This window comes from Leptodactylus fuscus, chromosome 2 (genome assembly GCF_031893055.1).
Source record: "Leptodactylus fuscus isolate aLepFus1 chromosome 2, aLepFus1.hap2, whole genome shotgun sequence".
Classification (NCBI taxonomy): domain Eukaryota; kingdom Metazoa; phylum Chordata; class Amphibia; order Anura; family Leptodactylidae; genus Leptodactylus; species Leptodactylus fuscus.
The window spans coordinates 48,103,949-48,128,096 of NC_134266.1; the positions used below are offsets into that span (position 1 = coordinate 48,103,949).

The window sequence follows — 24,148 nt, forward strand, 5'->3', positions numbered from 1 at the left end:
GTTCAAAATCGAGTCACTTAAACTTTAGCTTTGACCAGTTGCTCGGCGAAAGCTTCCCAGTTTAGATCCTGGCGTACATAGCAATCTCTCTTATTACTCGAGGCCTGCCTTTGCACTCTGTGGGGAACCGTTCTGGATGATTTGCTTTTTGAGTCTTCGATTGGGATATAGTGTCCCGTCGTGCGCCACAAACATGAAAGCCTAGTGATATATCGAGACTGGCCTGCATGAAAAGTATTGGTGCTTTCTATTGCTGTCATATATTGGAGCGTGTCACTTGCACAGTCCCCTTTACAAAAGTTTTTTATATTTCCACAATGAAATGCAACCTTGTTTTTCTAACCATATTGTTTTGTTTGTTCTTTGTAGCCACTTTACAACCAGCCTTCAGACACAAAGGTTTATCATGAGAACATCAAGACGTAAGTGTAACACGGTTGTTTTCCTGAAAATCGTGCAAGAATGCGATTGCTGTGTTGTTTCGTATGGAGAAAATACATTTAGGGCCCTTTCTAGTGGGACATAATGAATGAATAATAACCAGCCTGTATATTGTGATCCCTTTAAGTGCTTTGAGAACTAGAGAGGTTTCTGAAAGCCAACTCTTAACATGGACTACGAAATGCATCCAGCTATGATCAGTCCTCAGCCGGATGACTGCAATGCAGATACTTAGCATGACAGTACTCTGATACATCAGTCCACCCTTATACATGCTCTACTACCTTTCATGACCTCTCCTGCCATTTTTAACCTCGTCATAGCTGTTTTGTCTTTTTATTAATCTGTCCATCCATTGGTTACTGTCTATTCGATTCATTCTCAAACGACAGCATTTGGTGCAACAAAATATTTCCTGTGACCCACCTTTACTGATAGTTAGGCAGCCGGAAAACTGGGCTGCACATTGGCACACCTTAGGTTACCTCTCCTTTTTCATTTACGGCTACATTCACATCTGCATCAGAGTCTCTGTCACAGTGTCCGTCTATATCACCTGACATGACGGGTTCTGCCTGGTGTATTAGCAGCCTGTGTATCCGTTGTGCGGTCTTCTGACAGAACTGTTGGAGGACCAGAACCATGGATACCCCAGGGCAGATGTGAATGTACCCCTAGCCATTCCACTTTTTTTTTTTTTTCTTTTCTTTTTCAGCCAGTTAGAACAATTGGTCTAAGGTGCGCAGCCATTTTTAAATCCTCCCACCCCAAATCTGTACTATACACATACTCTATACTAGATTTTAACTACACATTTTTGTATGAGCTTCCATTTAAGAAAAAAGTCTATTTTTATCTGTGTGTGAGACTGATGTTACTAAGGACACATTCACACTGCATTTGCAATGTGCCTATTATTATTATTATTTATTATATACATATTGTCCTATGAGAAATGCTCTAGATTTATACTACATCTATATACTTATATACTAGATCTTGTCAGTGAATCATGTCCATGGGCTCTCGGTTGGTTGCATACTGCACTTTGTAGTGCTAGTGTTTTGCTGGGAGAGTCTTACAGTCATCGTTTTGGGGTAAAATAATACACGATACAGGCTTCTAATATACAGCAGGGTGCTCATGTGCTGCTTTTAAAGTGGTTTACCGACCAGTACAACTTGTCTCCCGGCCACATTTCACTGGATACTTTGCAGATGGATGGTGGTCTGACTTGGGCTCCCATGATCGCAAGAACAGAATCTATTCTTTGCACATGTTGCTCACTACTGCTCCATTTATTTGTTTAAAAAAAAAAAAAAAGAAAAAAAAAACTTGGTTGCTATGAACAAGCACCCCACGTATTTTATAAGTCAGATTTGATTGATTTTGTTATGACCTATATTAAATATCCTTTTTTTAAAAATTATTTGTTATAGGAATCAGGTGATGAGGAAGAAGCTCATTTTATTTTTCAAGAGAAGAAACCATGCTAGAAAGCAAAGGGTATGTATAGTAACTGCTGGTCTGAACAATGGGGAGAATAAATTCACATAGCAGGCAAACAAAGCAGAATTGCTAAAGCAATATATTTTGAAGAAGGCTTCAATGTAAATAAGCTACCAGTATAGATAAGATCCTTGAGATGGGACAACCCCTTCAAGGCATTACCCTATGCCAAAAGTGCATTTTTATCAGTTTCTGAAATCCTTCTGACATAGCTCAGTTTTTGGTTATCCTGCTTATTGAAGTACGTGATGTGGTTTCTCTTCTGTTTCACAGGAACAGAACATTTGTCAGCGTTATGACCAGCTGATGGAAGCCTGGGAAAAAAAAGTAGACCGGATAGAAAATAATCCAAGAAGGAAAGCAAAAGAGAGCAAAACCAGAGAGTATTACGAGAAGCAGTTCCCTGAAATCCGCAAGCAGCGTGAGCAACAAGAGAGGTTCCAGAGGTAAATTCTCTCCTCATTCACTATTTCTGCTCTGTGGGGAAGAACTGTATGGTATTTGTGGGAATTAGTTTGACCATTCATGGTCACTTATTTATATGCTGTGATTCTGCTTTTCTTGTGCAGCAGTGTTGGGGAGTTCTATAGCATCGGGCGGCCTCCATGGTGTTAGCAGTTTTCTGAAGTTCCAGTAGCTAGACCTCAGTGATCTGCTCATTGTTGGGTAGCTGCTTCTTTTCAAGGGGAGTTTGCGGTGTAAACATACCTGAGTCAATGAACACAGCACTGAACGCTCCTCTGCACTGAGTGACTGCCCCGGCATTGTCCTGGTTGGATGCTTACAGGTGTCCCTCAGAGGCTAGTAGCTAGGAAGTGTTAGTGGTTTTCTGGGATCTCATGTTGCAATTCAGCTCCACTCATTTGAATGGGACTGAACTACTGTTGTGCCATGTGACAGATGAATGTAATGTCATCGGCACAGATAGACGCCACTGTGATATTGAGGGCTCTGGCCTCTTTGAAATAGGTGATCTGTGGGAGACCTGGGCATCCGCTCCTTACCATTCACATATTGATGACTTGGGCACTGCACATGAATAAATATTAAAACTTGGATTTCTCAGTATTGCGTCCTGCACGACCATCACATCTGGCATTGTTATACTGTTCTCTCCATCCTGCATGGTCGCACATGCAGGACTTTGTGTCCAGTTAAAAAAAATAACGGTTTCACGGCGGAGAGCAGAAGACACTTATGGGCACTCACCGGCGGACACTGAATGCCGGGTTTCCGTCTCCCGTCAGCAGAAGATGGAAACCTCAAATTGGAGATTGGACGCTGGTGTGAACCCGCCCTTAGGTATCCCTGTGTCTGAAAGTGCCCGGTCTACTGAATATAGGGTATCTGCAGTGCTCCCCTTCCGTCGGGAAAAGGTTAATAGGAGCACTGCAGATACCCTATATTCACCCAGGCTGAATTCCAATTCAAGCTCAGGGAAGGGGCAGACAGACAACCAAAACACCCCTTCCCCAGCACCCAGCAACTACTGCACCCTAAAACTCCGGCCATTTTAATTTTTGAATTGTTCCAGTAGCTGCTGCATTTCCCCTCCTCAGCTTATACTCGAGTCAATAAGTTTTCCCAGTTTTTTTTTTTTTTTTTTGTAAAATTAGGGGCCTCTGCTTATATTCGGGTTGGTCTAGCAACATAGGAGCAAAAAGATGAAATTGAAGCTTTGATGAATACATCACATGGCGGACACCAACAACGCCTGACAGACCCACTTAACAGTGAGACCTTTCAAGTTCTGTTATGGTGTCCGCCATTGTACCGGAAAACAGAGGGCTGTCTGTTTTTGTCCAAAATTTGTGACAGAATCCTCCAAGGAGGCTTCAGAGGAGCAGATGTGAACAGGGCCTATCATTATTGTTTTTTGTGTACGCTATTAACTGTGTGTCCATATTTTATTTTAAGGGTTGGTCAGAGGGGAGCTGGACTGTCTGCAACCATTGCTAGAAGCGAACATGAAATCTCCGAAATCATTGATGGTCTTTCTGAGCAGGAGGTGAGTTCATTTATAATAATAAAGTTTTCCGGCTGTAATAATATTAGTACATTAGAAAGCGAGGTTTTTAATTAAAACCTTGGAGCCGCGTCATTGCTGCTGGACACTCACATCCTTCTGTTCAGCTGCCAAGACTGTATTGCAATGCCATTACTTTTAATGAAATTCATTTGTGTAGCTTTATTTTATATGTTTGTGCAGCATTGTTGGTTTTGTAATACTGACAGTAGTTATTAGTGGTTGGTTACTGTGACCTTTCATATTCATTTACCTTGCCCTGAACTTATGGCCATTTCACCACAAGTACCTTACAGAAGGTTACATGGGGTTGTGCCCCTGATGAGACATACAGGGAGTCTACCACCTCCCCCACACATTGAGCAATGGCCATAACAGGATCGATCATACACATTGAAACGCTAGCAAAGATTTTGCATGTGGTTTGTAGAACATATACAAATAGGGATGGCACGTTATAAACCAGAAGCTTTTATGTTTTTTTTGATCAAGGTAACTCTTTCGGAGTAGGTTAAATATTTTTTTCTAACAGGTTTTCTTTTTTTTTTCAGAATAATGAAAAGCAAATGCGACAGCTCTCTGTTATTCCACCCATGATGTTCGATGCAGAGCAGCGACGGGTGAAGTTCATTAACATGAATGGTCTGATGGAAGATCCAATGAAAGTCTATAAGGATCGTCAGTTCATGAACGTCTGGACAGATCACGAGAAGGAAATGTTTAAAGAAAAGTAATTTATTTTTTTATGTAGTGTAATAATTTTTTATTAAAAAAAATAAATAAAAGGTTTCTGGTTTAATGATATGGATGTACAGTATCCGATTGGTAGGATTCCTTCATCCTGCACTCCCACAGTCAGCACTTAGAATAATGGATCTGGAGACACGGCTCCTTTCATGGTGCCATTGAGTCAAGTCACTCAAGTCCCAGACAAATGAATGAGAAGTACGCTTTAATAAACTGGCCTGGCCACTATACAGAGAGCAGAGTTTCAGCGCAGAGCAGGCAGCCATTACTATTTTCCGATCTCCCATACAAGTGAACAGAGGCCCTCCATGCATCGCCAGCTTTCTGCCCTGCAGTCCCAAGATGGGGGTCCTGGGAACCCCATTCAAGTGACAGATGCGGAACTCAGAGCAGCCCGCCCTGGTGAATTTCACATCTCCTGTACAAATGAATGGAGAGAGACACGCACGTGTGGCAAACCTTCTTCACTACGGATGGGAGTCAGTGGACCGCATTTCTCAAGACAGATGCAGGTCCCACCTCTGGTATATTCTATCATATAGCAAAAATTGCCCATGTGGAAATACCCTTTAATGGTTATTTTATTGGCTTCTTCTAAGGTGTCTCCTGTGCTATTGCTTGTGCTTTCCGTACACAAGTTTTAATGTTTTTTTTGGTTTTTTTTTTGTAGATTTGTTCAGCATCCGAAAAACTTTGGATTCATTGCTTCTTGCCTGGAAAGAAAGGTAGGTCTGAATTGTATCAGTCATCTGGCTACAGTAATAGAAAGTAGATAAGACACTTCCCGATCTGCTACTAGAGCCACACTCCTGCAGTTTTTGGAGATTTTTCCCAATGCGCTAAAGTTATAAATGCATAGGCGAATAGTTTGTATGTTAACAAGAAAGAAACTTTTCATTGTCTAAAACTTAATATACTTTACCTGTGTGACAGCTCTTTGAGTCTGTGGCCTGGAAGGGGTGGTTAATGGTTAATCAGTAGCGAACCTGTATGGTGCTGAAAGTGTACCCCTAGTTTTGGGCAGGTGCTGATAAAATCTCTTGCGTTAGATTAGGGATATCTCCCAGGCAACTGTAGCAAGCTGGAAACCTCTATTGCCAAATTACAATGGGAATTCTAAATGATCAGAGCTCTGCGGCAGAGGCTTCCAGCTCGCTATGGTTGCCTGGGAGATAGGCCTGCGCATGGTTGTCTCGCTGCCAGATTATTGGCGGTACACTTGGTATGTGTGTGTAAATAAAGGGATATTCCCATCTAATAAAACGGTACCATGTCGCTAGAGTATGCCAGCACTCCAGCCCCATTACTGCTTTTCACTACACAGCAGCACTCCAGCCATCCGCTGTGCAGGGAACTGCAGCACAGCTCCATTAAAGCAATTATTGCCTTTGGACGTTTTTTTTTTTTTGTTTTGTTTTTTTGTTTTTTGAATTTCAGCAGCTGATGCCAACTGTCCCCTGGCCTTTTAGATGCTGAATAGAACGAGTGGTCTCAAGTCACAGAATCTGCGACAAGATCAAGCAGGATGCCTATTTTTTTCCGCAGCCTGCTGCAATCCCCACCTCAGGGCAGAACCTGCCTCTGAATTTGGGATGGAATCCACCCAAAAATCAGCAGCAGATTCTGTCTTGTGGACAGGGCCTAATAAATCTTTAAACATTGATTGTTAATGAAGTGAAATACTTATTGATTATTGGCTGTTACATGTAACTAGCTGCACCTTTTTACTAATTATTTGTGCAAAAACTTTTACGAATACATCGGCATTCAGTCACGGCATCCCGCTCCTGATTGGGCCCAGATGAATGGGCCTGATCAGCAGGGAAAATCTGCAGCAAGATCGAGCAGGACGCTTCTTTTTTCCACGTCCTAGTGTGATCTCTGCCTCCCACTGAAAAAGATGAGAGGCGGATTCCAAGAGGAATCTTCTCTGGTTTCAGGGGTTAAATCCACCCCCAAATCCATGGCAAGTTCCTCCGTGTAAACACAGCCTAACCAGTACCAGCAAATAATCAATAACTGTTTCATTTAAAGTGTAACTAAACATGCAAAACACTTTTGATTTCTTGCAATATTTCACTGGGGGACACAGCACCTTGGGTATAGACCTGGTCACTAGGAGGCAGACACTAGGGGAATGAAGGCAGTTGGCGCCGCCCACAGAGGCTACACCCTCTCACTGACAGTGCACTCAGGCAGTTTTTAACCTAGTGTCGTAGGAGGCAGTCACGACCTGAGTCAGTTCTTTCTGTTTTACACAGTTTTTATTTTTTCCTTTCTTTCAGGGGCAGGGGGTTGTCAGTGTATATGCTACACTAGTCATACCCCCTGCGGGTGCAAGAACTCTGTTATAGAGTGCCTCGTAGTCACCAAGTTTCCCCCAGTATTATAATATAATATTGTAATATACTTTATTAAAGGGATTCTATATTTGTATAGCTTTTAGGCTATTCCAGACATATCTTCTGTTTGTAAATCCTCCCAGCTGTTTTTAAATTAGCTGTTTTTATTGATATGCTAATTAGCCTCCAGTGTGCACCCGGAAGTATCTGTGAGCACTGTCTGCTGTGAATGCAGGGAGGCTGAGGAGTCATCAGCATTAGCAAAAACCGCTTCAAAAACCACTAGCGATTTTCAAAGAGAAGTTCCCAGGTCCATACACTGTGCTGGAGCAAAAAAAACAAAACAAAAAAACCCAAATACTAAAAATGCTCAAAAAATGGCTTGTGTACAAAAAAAAAAAAAATACGTCAAAAAACTGTTTTCTAATTCCTGAAGCAGATTTTTTTTTTTTTCTGCTTCCAAAAAAAAAACTCAGTGTGAACATACCCTTATGGTGGAAGCACATTATGTATCTGGATGCGGCTGTATTCTTGGGCCACTGGAATTTTTACTTTTATGTAAAGCTGCAGTCACGTGGTGCATTTTGCACCAAAAAAAGAGGCTGGGTTTTTTTTTTTTGTGCAAAAACACACCTTTATACAGACTAATGTCCCATAGCGGCCCCTGCACACAATATAATGTCCCTTAGCAGCCCCTGCACATGGTATTTGTGCCACTCACTAACTTTTATTATACTCTGGGCTCTCTTCAGACCCCAGAGTATAATAAGTGGAGGGCTAAGAGTCAAACATAAAAAATAGTGTTACTCACCTTCCCTGTGCTCTGGAGCTGCTCCGTTCTCTTCCGTGCTTCTTCCTGAAGTCAGCGTCTGCTGTTTGGGTTTGAAACGTCATGTCGGCATAACAATGCCGACGTGACCCCTGAGGCCCTATCAGCGGTCTCTTAATCAGGCTGAAGCGCAGAAGAGAACGGAGCAGCTCTGGAGCACAGGGAAGGTGAGTAAAATAATTATTTATGTTTGATCACCATCCCTGGGACTCCACTTATTATACTGTGGGGTCTGAAGAGACCCCTGACCTAGAACAAGGATTATGGTATCTGGTGAAAGAAGAGATTCTCAAATGTCATATGGTTACAAGGTCACAGTTCTGTCTGTTTCCAGAGATAACACCTGTTTGAAAACACAGTCGGGATTAGCAATTACACAGGTAGAACTGCAGACAGGCCTAAGAATCTCATCACCAGAATTGCTCTGAAAAACTCTTATCAATCATTGATCATATTAAGAAATCTATTTTATCGAGGCTTTTGCCCCACCTACAACAAATCTTTCTCTTTACATCAATTAATGGGTGTACCTGCACTGATTCTGGCAGATTTGAAATCTTTCTCTAGCCCCCACCATTCTCAAACCATCGTTATTGTCTTATATGTTATTTAGGCTCTGTACTGTCAGGGGGGCGGTGTCAGGCAGGAGCAGACAAGGGGGTGGGATTCTGAGCTCTGACACTGGCTGCCTCTGACTGGTGCTCTGAATCCTCAAACTCTGGTGCACCTGAGTGTGATGGGGCATTTGTTATGCCAGTCTCAGGAATTAGGCTTCAATGCTTTCTATTATCTGTAGGTTTTCCTAATGCTTTCTTGTTAGGTCGTTCCTAAATACGTTTATTTTCTGCCTTTTCACTTTCAGAGTGTTGCAGACTGTGTGCTATATTATTATTTAACAAAGAAAAATGAAAACTATAAAGCTCTTGTAAGAAGAAATTATGGCAAGAGGAGAGGGCGAAACCAGGTATGGTTATATTGTATACCATTGTATGTTATGTGTGATGTCTGTACACTGTCTTTACCACAGGCTCATGCAGATAAAAGGGTTTTCTGGGATTATTTAATTTATCCTTAGGATAGAGCATTAGTTGAAGATGTGTGTGGGGTCTGACAGGCGAGACACTTGTGTATCACCGCTTCACAGACCATGTTACATGACTTGATCGCAGCTCAGTCCCATTCTCTTGAATGGGCTGAACTGCAATAGCATGCACAGCTATTGCACAAATGTACTCGCGTGAATACTGTGACCTCTTCAGACCACTGATTGGGTGTCAAACCCCTTCTGACCATTAATTGATGACTAATTAATTGAATAAGTCCCAGAAAATTCCTTTCACAGGGCTCTCCTATGAACAACACTTATTTCCTATCTTGTGGTGACCACATATTAGGAGAAAACATGTCCCCCAGTTTGAATGGCGTGGTGTTACGTGGCATGACATGGCGATCAATGCTGTTTTCCAGTGACTGCAGCTAAAAGCACTTTATATTTATTGGCCACTTGGTCGTGCAGCAGACCAGCGGTTCACGGTGTATCCATTAAAAAGGAAAGCACTTTTACCTGCAGTCATTGGGAGGTCTGCTCATCTCCTTGTCTGTGTAGGTTGTGGTCACACAGCAGACACCACTGATGGTATATATAGTATACACTCAGGTTACCCAGTACAGTTAGTGTACATGAAGACACCATTTAATGCTCTTGTCTTGCACTTGGCTCTGTCTGGGGTTTATTCAGTGTACCATCTCCTTGATCCTCTTTGTCGTACCACTGACTAGGTCCCCTGTGTTTAGTCATAAATCCATATGTTGAGGGTTTTTTCCCCCCGGTCCGCCATGATTACTTTTAGGACGTTAAAGGGATCCTATCATTGGATACCCTTTTTTTCTGTCTATCACGTAGCGTAGGACTACCCTTAAGAAAGGCTATTCTTCTCCTACCTTTAGATGTCTTCTCCGCTCCGCCATTCGGTAGAAATCCCAGTTTTCTTTGGTATGCAAATGAGTTCTCTCGCTTCACTGGTGGCGGAACCCAGCACTCAAACAGCACTGGTGGCGTCCCCAATGCTGCGAGAGAAATCTCCAGCACCGCCTCTATCTTCTTCTGGAACACCGTCTCCCTGTGTTTTCTTCCATCCTGGGTTTCAATCTTCTAGGCATCGGGCAGAGCCGACTTCGCATGCCCGCAGCCAAAAGAAAATGGCCGCTTACACCAACTTACTGTGTAAGCGGCCATTTTCTTGTGGCCGCTGGCATGTGAAGTCTGCTCTGCCCGATGCCTAGAAGATTGAAACCCAGGACGAAAGAAGACGCAGGGAGAGGCCGTTCCAGGCGAAGATGGAGGCAGCGCTGGAGAGTTCTCTTGGAGCATTGGGGACACTTCCAGTGCTGTTTGAGTGCTGGGGTCTGCCCCCAGTGCTGCTGCAAGAGAACTCATTTGCATACCGAAGAAAACCTGGATTTCTACCGAACGGCAGCGCAGAGAAGACATCTAAAGGTAGGAGAAGAATAGCCTTTCTAAAGGCTATTCCTACGTGTTAGTGAAAAAAAAAAAAAAAAAAGGGTATCCAATGATAGGATCCCTTCCAAAACCATGTGGTGACATCTAGCGTTTATTTTAAATTATTTCTAGTGTTTAATTAAATTGCCGTATACCCCATGTCTGTTCATGTGCCCTTCTGTGCTGACTGCATAGAGGGGTTTCTAACTACGTGCTGGCAGTCATTGTGCTGCAAATCAGAAAAAACGGCTGCTGCATTTCCTCCAATGAAGGAGATTGCCTGTGAACACAACTTATGCCCTGTCTGTAGATTGGTGAGTGACCGCTGAGAACCCTGCTGACCATAAGAGTAGGGGATCACTTGTACCCCCATTTGAATGGCACAAAAGTTGCGACGACAAAATGCTGCTCCACTTATTTCTATGTGACTGCTAGCAATAGCCAACTACAGTGTTTGGATATCTACGGCAATACCATAGAGGGGCAGCATGTCTGGGGAAGCGTTCAGACTGTTCTGATCAGTGAGGGGCAATTTATCATCTCTTTTCTGAGCAGTAAATGTTATACTGTAATGTGTGGATACAGTCCTATTGGTTCTGGTTTCAGAATGTGCATTAAAGTGTAACTAAACTTTCAGACAAGTTTTGATTTTCTGGCATTTTCAGTACATGGCCTTGTAATCCATACACTGTTACTGTTACTTTCCATACACTGGAAAGAGGGAAAAATTGATGAATTTTACAGAAACGATGCAAAAATTGTTAATAAAGGAGGCTTTTAAATTTTGTAAAGACACAAATATTGCCAGAAAATCAAAAGTTGTCCAAATGTGTACAGCCACTACGGCATGTGTACACGCAGAGCTCCATGTGAACTAGCCCTTATAGTCAGCAGGGGGTGAATGATGCCCATGTTGACAGCCATCATACAAACAATCATGACCCTCCTCTAAGAGCCAGAATGAGACCCTCTGTGGAGCTGATGGACATCCACTATGTAATACTACAGTTACCCTGCATCGGCCATGACTAACCTCGACTTATTAGTTTTCTGTGTGTTTGGGAGGGGGGCTGGAGCAATCTATTGGCTGCATTTTCTCGCGCCTTATCTATGTTACACCAGTTAAGTGGAGCTGAACGATGTTCACAGAATATAGGCCCTGTATACTGTGTTTCGTGTGATTCACTTGTATAGAGAAGTCTAGACAACTTCTCGTTTTACTGCAGTGAAAATAAAATAAGGGTCTTTTGAAGCCCACTGCAGAACCTATACCAAAATTGCTGGGGGCTGATGCCTTTATTTTGTACTACATTAGTGATTAGTTATACAACCATAGCTAAAAGGGATAGCCTCTGAACAACCCCTGTTTAAATTGCAGACCCCTAAGATGGCAGCTGCTTGCCGGGGCGCTTACTGGGTCCCCCCTTTGCTCAGCTTCTATTGCTGGGGTAAGCACATTGTAAATGCTCCTTTTTGCCTGCAAAGACACAACAGGGAAACTGAAGCATTACACAGCACATTTCAAGGAGGTTTGGTCGTACTCCAGAGTAAAGTGTGTGTTTTAATGTGGCTCTTAGCTATGCTAGGTGGGGTGAACAGGGCTCTCCTCTATCACCCCGATATGTGCTAATAACTAAATGGTTTCTATAGAGGGTCATTCCGTGTCAAGTGAACCAATGATTTTTCCCTCTATATTTTTAATTCTTTTGAGATTTTGTTATTTGGTAATAGTGTGTCAGAGAATGCAAAATGTGAAGAAAAAAAAATTCTAGAAATTTTTTTTGGATTTTTAATTGATTTTCAAAGTTCAGAAAAAGTGCGAATTTCTGTGTTGCCTGCCTTTACATTTCTCCTCATAACTTAGGCTAGAAAAAAGATAGAGAAACAAAATAAACACCATTCTACTCAGAACTATACAGGCTTTCACCAAATATATCACAAGAGTATCTTTGTTAATATTTTACCCATGTGAACGCAAACGCAAAATTTTAAAACGCATTTCCGAAAAAAAACGTTTTATTTAAAAAAAAATGTAAAAATGCACATGGGCCTGCTATGCTCCAAGCCACATGTGTACCAAAATTCAAGTTGGGATCGCGATGGGATAATATTTTAAAATATAACTATTACAGTGTCATTCTGAAAATCTTGAATTCAGATCTGTTCAGCCTGTGGTCTAAAAGTGTGGGGTCTATATGTGAGATATGTACAGAGAATGATCCACCTCACAAAATTTTAATGTTAACTAGTGTCAGACTAGCAGTATACAGGTCCTGTAATATGACACTAGAGTGGGACCATGTATCTCAGAGGTGTGTTTCTGGTAGGACACTTATTGTAGTTCACCTCCGATAACTACAAGAAGGGAGGTTCCAATCTTCATGTTTGATGCATGTCCCTTATTATTAAAGGTAGAGTAGAGTAATTAATACAGAAGTCATGTTGTTATGTTCTCTTATTGCATTGCTCAGTATATGTTGATGCAGTCATTGATGTAAGGAATGACTGAGGACTTCATGCTAATGTACAATTACTAGGTAGGATGGAAGGACACTTATTGTAGTGCACCTCAGATAACAAGGAGAAGGGAGGTCCTAATCTCCATGTTTGATGCATGTCCCTTATTATTACAGATGAATGTTAATAAAGAATATAACCCCCCCCCCCCCAACCACACCAGTGTCAACTCATTAGGTGTGCAACATATAATTACCAAATAATCCATGATTTTTAGATATCACTGTATTATTTTATTATGTTGATGATAAAAGGCCAGTAGTTTAAAAATGTCCTATTAATTGTTTGATTAGTTCATATTTTATAGAATGAGGATTTATCTTCTGGACTATTTTTCTTAATAAATGACATGTTTAGTGATATAATAAAAAACAATTGTTACATGTAGAAATAGGTGTTATAAATATTGGTTCTTGTACTCTTGTTAACATCTAATTAGGATGAGACTATTTAGAAAATCGCACTTGAGGATATGAGCAGCTTTTTTCTTTCGGTTTGTTCAATGCATTCAGGTTGAAAATGCTGGACAAGTTGTGTTCTGATGATATTTGTTCTGGCACTTACAATATTTGTTTTTTATGTTTTTTTATTGTTGCATATAAATGTTGAATTCAGCAAGTTGTAATTTGAAAAGGAAGAAGCTCACACAAACATAAAATCAGATGATTCAAGGCTTAAAAAAAAAATTGATCCCAATTTGGTCCCAAGTTGAAAACCTGTACAAATATAACCAAGAACACAAGTAACACAAATGCATTTTTTCACAATTTTAAAACATACGGTTTTTTCACAATTGCACATCAAAATTTTGAATTTGATTTCTCCAAAACAAAATATAAAGAAACATCGTGACATATAAAATGAAAGCCTGTATCGCTCTGAGAAAAATGATGCCTCTCCCACCTATTTATCTTAATTCTAGCCTAAGATATGTTAAAAAATGTAAAGCCATACCAGGCCAAAATTCACACTTTTTCAAAACTTTAGAAGTCTATAAAAAATTAACTGATGAAGAAAAAAATTCGAAACTTTTTATTTGTAATTAACTTAAGTTGTACTTCATAAAAAATAAAAAAAATCCAAAGACGTCAGGTAAAAAAAATATTCCTATTTGGATCACTTGATATGGAATGACCCTAGACCAGAAAGCCCATGTACTCATTTCTGATCATCCCATCTCGAACATGAGACAAGCATCAGGGCTCAGCACCATAAGCGATTCTGTGAGTTCCTGAAGCCAATGTGACATATATTAGCAGTAACTGGATGCCTGGTCTCTACACGACTGCGTAGACTCGCCCCCTTTAGCCTTATATCATTTTTTGTGTGTGTAGCAGGTGGCACAGGGCTGTGATCTGACTAAACAGAAACGCACCCTGCTGCTGTTGCAGCCAATCAAGCTGAGTACAGTCAGGATTACCTTGAGTAACCCTTGCGAGATTAACAGCTTGCATGTGAGATGGTCAACTCTTCTGTAGGCAGCTTAAGTGGCAGGATGACACAATTTCCTGGAATAAACATGCTGCCGGGTCAGGCAACTTTTGTACGGCGTATAGTGATGCCTCTGCTTGTTGTGCCCCCTCCTGAATGTCATCCCACTGAGATTCATCCGAGGCCAAATATCGACCTTCTGCAAAGGTGACAAGGAAGATTGTGCAGGAACAGATGAATGTGCAGGTGCGTGCGGCTAAAGGGGGGGGTACAGCAGAAATTTTGTAGGAGGTTTTCGGGAATAAGAACATCGCTGATTCCCATTTGTAGCGGCCGGAGCAGACGCTAAGGATAAAGCTTGCATGGTTTGTATCACCGGGGTCTGATGGCTTACACAGCAGCTGTCAGAGCCGTGTCTTTGGAAGCAGGTGTCACTGACATGAAGGAGGTCGTGGGTTTAATCCGCTTTAATGCGTTTCATACCTGGTGTATGAGTTAATTTCTACATCAGCACTTCAGGCGGGGTCACATGATGTATCGCAATAATGGTATTATAATGGGTTTAACCCCCTTAGTGCTGCTTCATCATATATACAGATTTCATGACTAACATTTAGTTAGAGGCGATGACTGCTGGAGGTTTAACCAATGGGATGTCACTTTGGCTAGATGTGATTGGTGGTTGTTGATTGGGTATGTCAGGATGTAAATACTTAAGGTGACCGTCACAGGCTAGTAATGTTCAGGATTCAGTGGATGCCCCATGTGGTTATTCTCCTGGCTGTTGTCTTTATAGATGCCCTCCTGGTTAGCCGCAATGTATTTGTTCCTTTTAAAATGTTGGCCTGACTGCTTGGCAGAAACTCTGTTTCTGTATAGGAGCCATTTATTCACTCCTCTCGGAGGATTATAATTAACTGACCTCTTTTCTGGCCAGCACTGTCTTGCATCACCACACACTTATGTTTTTGTTTTTTTTTGGGGGGGGAATCTCTTTTCACTTCTGGGTGTCGTAATGGACTAGGGATTGCTTATATCATAAATACCTGTTTTCCCCTCTGCATCCTCAGCCTCCCCATCTACTATACAGCCCTTTTATGCTGCTTATGTCTTCTGTCTGGAATTTAATGGGTTAAATTCTTAACCAATCCAGCCTCTGTAGACAGTCACGAGTCCACCAGTAGGTTTTGGAGAATGTCTGACAATTGCCCTAGCCCAGTTTTTATATCTGTCACTTGCATGATGAAATGTGAATATGTCCTAATCTTTAGAGGTAGTTTACTACTGCCATCTGCTGGCAAGTCAAGAAACTTAGGTCTGCTCATTTCTGGGGTTACCCAGATTAATGCAAGAGAATGGGGGGCACGTTGCGATCCTGATGTTGCTGCGACTCTGTCTCTTGGGCATCAATAAGACAGAGCCGTGGTCAACCTATTTGCAAGTCATAGTCGCATTCGCCAGAGGATTACTTTTTCCATGTTTCAATTTAAAGCAGAGGTCTTCATCTTTTTGTATGTGTTGAGTTCATGTTTTAGGACAACATTAAGAAAACTTGGCCTGGAGATCAAAGTACAGCTCTCAGTTCCTATTGAAGTGTATAGGAGCACAGATGTGTCACGTCATGGTTTTCTTAGTGTGGCCCGATATCTTGTGCATGAGCTTGCTTCTGCATGGAAAGACAACCCTTCCTCAATAAAGATATCATGGCTGGATTTCTAATCAGTGCCAGGCTATAGCATGTGCTTTGAAATATCGAGATCTTAAGATCGTGCAGCCACAGAGTAGGGATGTCTTATTACCATCCCTTTCTTCCCAATAGTGGTATACCCAGTGCACACAGCTATAGAAATCACCAATAGGCTGAGTTTACACTGGGTACTTTGGTCAGGATTTTGAGGCTGTATCCACCTCAAAATCCTGGCCAAAAAGACGCCTCCCATTGAATATTTTGCCCACAACATTGTGTGCCCTACATAAAAATTACCATAATGGAGAGAAAAAAATGTAGTCCCTATTTTGTCTTTAAATAAGATTAATTCAGAAATTATTTGAACACTCTAAAAGGAAAAAAAATGTTGTAGCCCTTTAAAGATAACCTTTTATCTCGTCTACCAATTCTTGTATTCAGTATCTGTTAATAGCCGCCACTCCACTGATTCCAGCACAGTCGGAATTTTCTTTCCACCATTAATGAGTAACAAACACAGTTTTGGTACCTGATGTAATGTCAGAAGGGCGGAGTCAGGCAGGGGGTGTGATTCAGAGCTCCAATCAGAGGCAGCCAGTGTCAGAGCTCAGAAGCACTCCCCTTTTCTGCTTTCTGCTTAAGGCTTGGTTCACATATGCTGATGTCTTCCGTCTGTAAGAGTCCGCATGAGGGCCGCTACGGACGGGACACAAACGCTGTGCAGATCAAGCGCACAGGCACCATAGACTATAATGGGGTCTGTGTGCTTGCCGCGCACTGCCCGCGTGAATCATTCGTGCGCGGCAAGCACATGGACTGCATTATAGTCTATGGGTTCCGTGCGCTTGAACTGCACAGCGCTTGCAGTTGCGCTTGTGTCCCATCCGGGGGGTCCTCGTACGGACTCCTTCCAGACGGAACACATCAGCATGTGTGAACCGGCCCTTACTCTGCCCCTCTCACCAGCACCGCACCTCCCATGAGGCGACCTGAAGCGACCGCTTCAGGCGGCGCTATGCCAGGGCCCCAGGGAGGGCGGCACTTTTGCTTACCTAAGCCAGTCCAGGACAAGCTGTCCTGGACTGGCTTAGCACCGAGCGGTGGATTGGGGAGGCCACCGGAGCAGCGCTGCTCCAGCAGTCTCTCCTTAGGCAGAGAGCAGGTCCTCTCCGTGCCTGCTCTCTGCCTGCGAACGGCGCTAAGCCCCGCTCCCTTCGCACCACCACGCCCCCTCCGCTCCGCCCCCTCCTCCGGGGGGGGGGGGGGGGGCTTTCTGTCGTTCGCCTCGGGCAGCGAAAGGGGTGGGTTCACCCCTGCCTCTCACAGTACAGAGACTATATAGTATATCAGGCACCAAAACTGACAGCACTGATTGTTCAGGAATGGTGGGGAACATCAAATCAAGCAAGTTCAACTGGTCCTGAAGTGGCTGCAGTATCATAGTTATATCAATTTTGCTTGTGCAACTTGTTCTCATATGTCAATGGTCAGACAGTATTACATGTGCCATGTTCTTTCTTGCCCTATAGCAACAAATTACACGCCCTTCCCAAGAAGAAAAGGAAGCTGACAAAATAGAAGAGGAGAAGTGTGAAAAAAATGAGAAGAAAGAAGACGACCGAAGGGAAGAGGAGGAGAAGGAAGAAAAGGAGGAATTTAAGTGAGTAATCTCCTTTCCATCTTGACTGACTGCTGTTCAGATTGCTATTGTACACGGTGCAGTCTGCGTCATTCTTGGTGGCGGGATGTCCTGCTGCGGTCCACGTAATGCTCTTGTCATTTTCTAGAAGTCCTCCATGTTTCATGCAGTTGTTGTAAATGTTCCAGTTTATTGCTGATGGTTGTCACTGTAAATATACATCTTATGACTCTATGTCTCAGAATCTCTCTGTGCTGGATTCATCATATGTTGGAACCTTATCGGTGCCTAAAGAATCCCATTGACTCATAATGGGGCTCTTATAGTTCCCCTTACAGTTTCTGTTTTGACAGCAACTATATAATTCTTGCCAATATAAGGAATTAAAAAAAAAAGAAAAAAAAAGCATTGGATGTAACCCCTGCCCGAATCTAAAGGAGCAAGTCTGAACATATCCTTAGTAGAGATGAGCGAGTACTATTCGAAACTCCTGTTTGAATAGCACGCACCCATAGGAATGAATGAACACAGCCGGCACGCAGGGGGTTAAGCAGCCGGCTGCTGGCTGCGTCCATTCATTCCTATGGGTGTGTGCTATTCGAAACGGCCGTTTCGAATAGTACTCGCTCATCTCTAATCTAATCCAGAGATGACACTTGAAGCTCCTGGGTCCAAATGCAAAAATTTATAATGGAGTGGCAATGCGCATGCTCACACATTGCTCCAGTCATACTGGGAGATCTGGGACCCCCGTGTTTTTGTGACACATCCCTAATTATTAGACACCGGGTAGATGATAATGTTAAAACCAAGGCTGTGGAGTCAGAATTTGAATCTGGACCAATTTTGGGTGGAGTCTGAAGAACAGTTTCCGAATCCGGCTTTAAAGTAAAATGAATTATTTTGAATTCTATTCTACCATTATTACTATTGTATAATTAGTTACATGTGTATTTTCTAACATATTTACTTTCATAGGAATTCCTGCACTAGATTTTTAATGAGTTAGATGATCTTTAATTCACAATGGCTGTCGTCCATAAAGGGGTCAGGATGTGGTTTGGGCTACCTACCCTACAGCCCTGACTAAACTTGTTACCATCCCTTAGATTGTTATCTGCTGGGTTATGGTGCCGAGCTAGCTGTTCATGTGAAGGACACTGCTGTCTAACTTGTTGGTTACCAGAGCTATATCTTGTAATGTTTATGAACCTGTTACCATCCAGGGATAGTTCTGGACAAGTGAAATGAATTGACAGAGTAAATCTAAAAATATGGAATCCATAAATTAAAATTGTAGATCTTTGAAATAAAACGTGCTTATTTCATTGATAACTTTAGGGAAAATGCCAAAGAAAAATTGGAAACTGCAGCAGAAGACAATGAAGAAAGGGAACAATCCACTCCGAAGGGACGTAAAACTGCAAATAGCCAAGGCCGGAGGAAGGGGAGGATAACTAGATCAATGGCTAATGAAGCTGCTAATGCTGCAGCAGCTGCCGCCGCTGCTGCAACGACGTCCTCGTCTGCTGCTACTACTCCTCCTGCTCCACCTGTGCCTGCGCCTACTCCACCAGAGGAACCACAGCCACCGCCAGCACCTGCACAAGAGCAAGGTAAGTGATCCATTAAAGAATATACAGCTGTATGAGCCACTTCTGCCCAAAATGACAAGATAATCAACCCCCATTAGGTTTGGTTCTAGAGGGTCAGATTATCATACGGCTAGATCTAGCGCCCAGGGTGGATCTTGTTGCAAAATGGTTTGATCCGAATGGTTTGCTTTGATCACACTTCTACTGGTCTGGAATGCCTTGCATGTTGCTCGCTTCTCCATTTCTGTGCTCGTCGCGGTGACTTTCTGGATAAATCGGTCCATGATCATTTATTATTTTGCACTTTCATGTTAAAACGATCAGTCATTTTCTCAGCATCACGGATCCAAACTTTATGCCGACCTCAAGTTGTGTACGACAAGTCATATATTCTGAAACCGTGACTTGTATTTGGTTTGCAAAATTGCGATCACAGATGTGATGGAACGTTTCAGAAGTACGATCCTAGCTATGTTGCCTAGCTACGACTATTGCAAAAGCCGCTCTACGCCGCAGTGCTTTGTGTAAATGTCTATAATCGTAGTGATTAAGATGTCATGAGCAAAAAAGCGAAAATGAAAGATAAGCAATGATTTTCTTTTCTTTCACAATGGCCAGTGATTATTTGGAAATGATGACTATTTGTGATGGCGGCTTCCAAAACGATTACGGCCACACAATGTGAACATGCTGCAGATTTGCCTGCAGAATAAGATCGAAATCGGGTGGTGTCAACTGCAAGTTTCAGTTGCATTGCAAAGGCTGATATCTGCGTGTAGAACCCAGGAATTGTCATGGCGGTTTACAATCCGTAGCACAAGAACTTCTCCATGCCTTCAGTCACATCATGTGGATGAGGTTTTTTTTTCCCCCAGTCTCGTCCTTACCACTAAGTGTCAATTGCAAGGGGTTGGCCCAAACTACTTTACAGCTGCTGACCCACCTGCGATCATGCTGTGTGTCCCCAGCTTGTAAACCAGTGTAAGGGAATGAGGCCCTAGATTGTTTGTCCTCACTGTAGCATGCTTAACTTATAGAATGGATATTGTGACTTTTTATTATGTTTTGTTATACTTTACATTTACAAATCCTATGTCCATCTTTGCAAGTTTTTATTATTGTCCCAATACAACTAAAGCTAGCTTCATATCTGCTTTGGAGTCTCTTCTCGGAGGCTCCTTCGCAGTGTCAGTCAAGACTTGCTGAACGAAAAAAAGTCCCACAAACCCAACTTTCTCCTCCCACCCCGCGGGGTAACGCGCGCTGATTCTTGCATGATAACTTGCGTAAAAAGCAGTGCTGCAAAACTGAATCTCATTGACTTCAATGGGTTCCGTTTAACATGCGTAACACATTGAAATCAATGGGATTCTGTTTTGCAGCGCTGATTCTTACGCGAGTTATAGTACAAGAATCAGCGCCGGGTTACCCCATGTGAATGCCCCCTTACAAAACTCATCACTGCTCAGGCTCCTTCTGCTTTGGGGATCCTGAAGGCCAGGGGGTCATGTCACTGACCCCTTATTGTAAAGTTACTTAAAGGAAGTCTGTCAGTAGGAAAATGGGTATCAAACTAATGATAGTACAGGGTGGCTGTTGCTACACTTTCCAAAGATGTCTTTCTTATTCGACATTGCAGCTCCATTTTCAGGAAAATTGGGATTTTTTGCAAGTTAGCTGACAAGGGTTTTAGGGTGGTCTCTTCTGCTGGGGCTGTCTCTTCTCTAGATAACTGCAGACAAAGTGAATGTCACACATGCAATGGGGGGATTGAGCTGGGTGGCCGTTAGGGGTAGTTATATAGAGCAGAGATTGCAGCTTGTTCTTGCTCTCAAAGTTAACAGACCCACTCAAATGTGAACAGAGCCCGACAGTCTTAATGCAGTTTATAGATTAAAAAATATATATACTCTAGGGCTTAGCTATATTGTAAGCCTCTTCTACAATAGAAATGAGTGATCTGTTGGATAAAATGCATTTATATACCATTTGTGTTTATTTATACATTTTCATTTTTTCCCAAAATGAAAAAAAAAAAAAAAATGTGTTTAATTGGATTGTCAGTGGGAGCTGAACTGCTGTACCCCTGCCTGACCACTACACAGGGTATAGCGCCAACTGCTTTCATCCCTCAGCTGTGTATAGTACAGACACCGGGGGCAGCCCTGTTCAGCTGATCTGTGTGGGGGCTGTCTACAGGCCCCCTACAATCTGATATTTATGGCCTATCCTATCTTCGTTTGCCGGCTGGGACTACCCGTGTCAACATTGGAGCATCGAGGACGGGCAAGTATGTTTGTTTGTTTTTTTTTTTAAAAATTTCACCTTCTCCAGCCTAAAAGGTGATTGAATTCCTATGAAAGTAAATCTGGAATAGACTATACAAAACGTGGTAAATCTCTTCCGTAGTGCAACACTAGTTGTAAATGAAGTCATGGCAGTAAAATCCATATTATAAGCATTTTCTAAGACGTTCTAAATTTCAGTACATGTTTGCAGTTTGGTTTAGGAGGCAGGGAGGGTTTGGTGGGGTTTTTTGTATATATTTTGTAATTGAGTAATTGACTGTCTCAGCCCTTCTTCATCCACAAGCAATGCATCTATAGGATCACTGTGGATTATGTAATATTGAGACACTGGGGATCTGGCAGCCTTCGCCTTCTCCGCTCCTGCCAATAGCAAAGCTGTAATTATTGTTACCGCTCGTTCCTTCCTTTTGTGGCTTTACAGAAAGTTTGCCGTGTGACTTAAGTTTTCGCTCGGTTGCTCCAGTGTCCAAAGGTTTACATTTACTGCTGCACAATCACTAGTGAGTGTGAACACGGACTGAAACTTTATCAATTTTATGACACAGACATTTAAAACCATTAAAGGAGTTATCTCATGGGCCAAGCCCTGAAAGGCTGTTAATGGCTTTTATTAATATTATTATTATTATTATTATTATTATTATTATTATTTGTTTATATATATACACACACACTTCTTTTTTTTTTTTCTTTTTCTTTTTTTAAGTAATTCACAGTTTTCTCACCAGGAAAAATAACTTTTTTCTGCATTTTAGATTTTTTTTTTGCCACCTGTGTGTGCTCCCCTTGGTGCTGCAGTGGGAGAAGTCAGTCTCCATCTACATATGGAAGCTAACAATATACACAGTCCAGTCACATTAATGTGACCACCTGTCAATATTCAGAATATCCACCTTTTGCAGAGCGGACCGCTGTGAGACGTGCAGGAACAGAGGGGATGTTGTGATGGTGATCACTGGGATGTTGAGCCATGCCGACTCCAGTGCTGTGGCCAGCTGCGATAGGTTACGCGGTTGAGCATCCATGGTGCGAACAACCCGATCAAGGTGGTCCCACAGATTCTCGATTGGGTTCAAGGCCGGGGAATTTGCTGGCCAAGGGAGTACGGTAAACTCATCCTGGTGCTCCTTGAACCACCCACATACGCTGCGAGCTTTATGACACGTTGCATTGTCCTGCTGGTAGATGCCATCATCCTGAGGAGAAACTATTTGCATGTAGGGGTAAACATGGTCTGCAAGGATAGATGCATAATTGTGTTGATCCATCGTGCCTTCCACATTGATGAGTGCACCCAGATGGCTGATGACACGTCACACGTGCCTTCTGTGATTGGTTATATAACGTTGATGTCAAAAGTAGGCGGTGGTCACATTAATAGGACTGGACTGTGTAGTTTCTTCTTAATTTCCTGCCGAAACTGTCTTCTCCGCTTTTCTGCCATGGTTGACTCTCTAACGGAGTGTCATGGATCTAGTAGTTGGCACAGCCTCTTCTCCCGGAGTGTTAGCTGTGTGGTTTGGCGGGATTTACCTGCTCTATTTCAGCGACTACCAGTCTGCCATGCTACTGCACAAGCTGCGCTCCTCCATGACAGACAGGACAGAAAACGATCTCCATTGTCTTCTCAGCACTGAAACAGATGATCAGTATGAGAGAACTGAGCAGTCAGAGAGTGACTAAGCATGTGTGTCCATCAGTACTCAGCCCATTTGGAGGACCTGCACATTGATATACACTTAGACCACTATATTTGATTGACAACAATCGACTGAATTCTTACTTGTCGTGAAAAGCTACACGTACGTTTATGTTGGCCAAGGGTTGCAGTGTTTTATTTATACCTTTATACAAAGGACATTGAGTGGGGACCTGCTTTCTGGTTCACACTGCCTGGAATCCCATTGGGGGATGTCGGCGCTATGTTTTTCTATGAAATGCTGCAGTGTTTCACAGAAACCATAGTTTTACAACACGGACAAGGAGACGAGTCCCGCTCTGTTTGGTGTGTTGTACAGGTCTCCTCCTATATACAAACCACAAATGATCTGTCAGTCAAACAGATCAGGCTTTGACAGTGGGCACCAGAGGTGCTTGATAGACCCCTTGTGTTGTCCATTATTTTGATGGGAAGGACGGCGCTGCATGAGATACTGGTATTCCCAACAGACTCTGCGACGGAGACTCCAAGGCAGCTAGCCACCAGACCTCGCTTAGTCATCCGTCATGCGGAGCTTTCGCTGGTACACATGGACATGCTGTAGTCATTAAACCTCATGTACATCTGTGTTTGTGATTTTCTTTTTTTCTTTCAAGTTTATTGAAACATAATCTTTAATCTGCTTTTAATATGATCCCCTGGGTGGTAAGAACATTGGACGCCACAACATTGTGTAAGAGCTAGTGCCTACCAGGACTGAAATAGGTGGAATCTGGTTTCCATTGGCATCTGTTCCACTTTTGTGTCTGCAGTACATTTTATACATATGCCTGGTGCTACATGCAATTGAAATTTTTTTGTCAGAGGAAATATTTGTTAGATAAGTGGGTACAACGTCATAGTAAGCTTGTTTGTC

The 24,148-nt window shown here is 42.5% G+C and overlaps 1 protein-coding gene across 5 annotated transcripts in view; it reads left to right on the forward strand.

The window, feature by feature from the left end:
• Positions 1–24,148, forward strand: part of NCOR1 (nuclear receptor corepressor 1) — a 125,774-nt gene that overhangs the window by 62,157 nt on the left and 39,469 nt on the right. For 4 of the 5 annotated variants that reach the window (XM_075263723.1, XM_075263721.1, XM_075263725.1 and 1 more), the window contains exons 8-16: positions 370–422; positions 1,881–1,947; positions 2,224–2,396; positions 3,868–3,958; positions 4,528–4,706; positions 5,394–5,448; positions 8,757–8,858; positions 17,559–17,689; positions 19,010–19,284. In XM_075263723.1, coding sequence (XP_075119824.1) covers positions 370–422; positions 1,881–1,947; positions 2,224–2,396; positions 3,868–3,958; positions 4,528–4,706; positions 5,394–5,448; positions 8,757–8,858; positions 17,559–17,689; positions 19,010–19,284 — 1,126 coding nt within the window. Of the gene's footprint in view, positions 1–369; positions 423–1,880; positions 1,948–2,223; positions 2,397–3,867; positions 3,959–4,527; positions 4,707–5,393; positions 5,449–8,756; positions 8,859–14,336; positions 14,589–17,558; positions 17,690–19,009; positions 19,285–24,148 lie in introns of those variants that run through there. The other variant, XM_075263726.1, reaches the window with a different exon arrangement.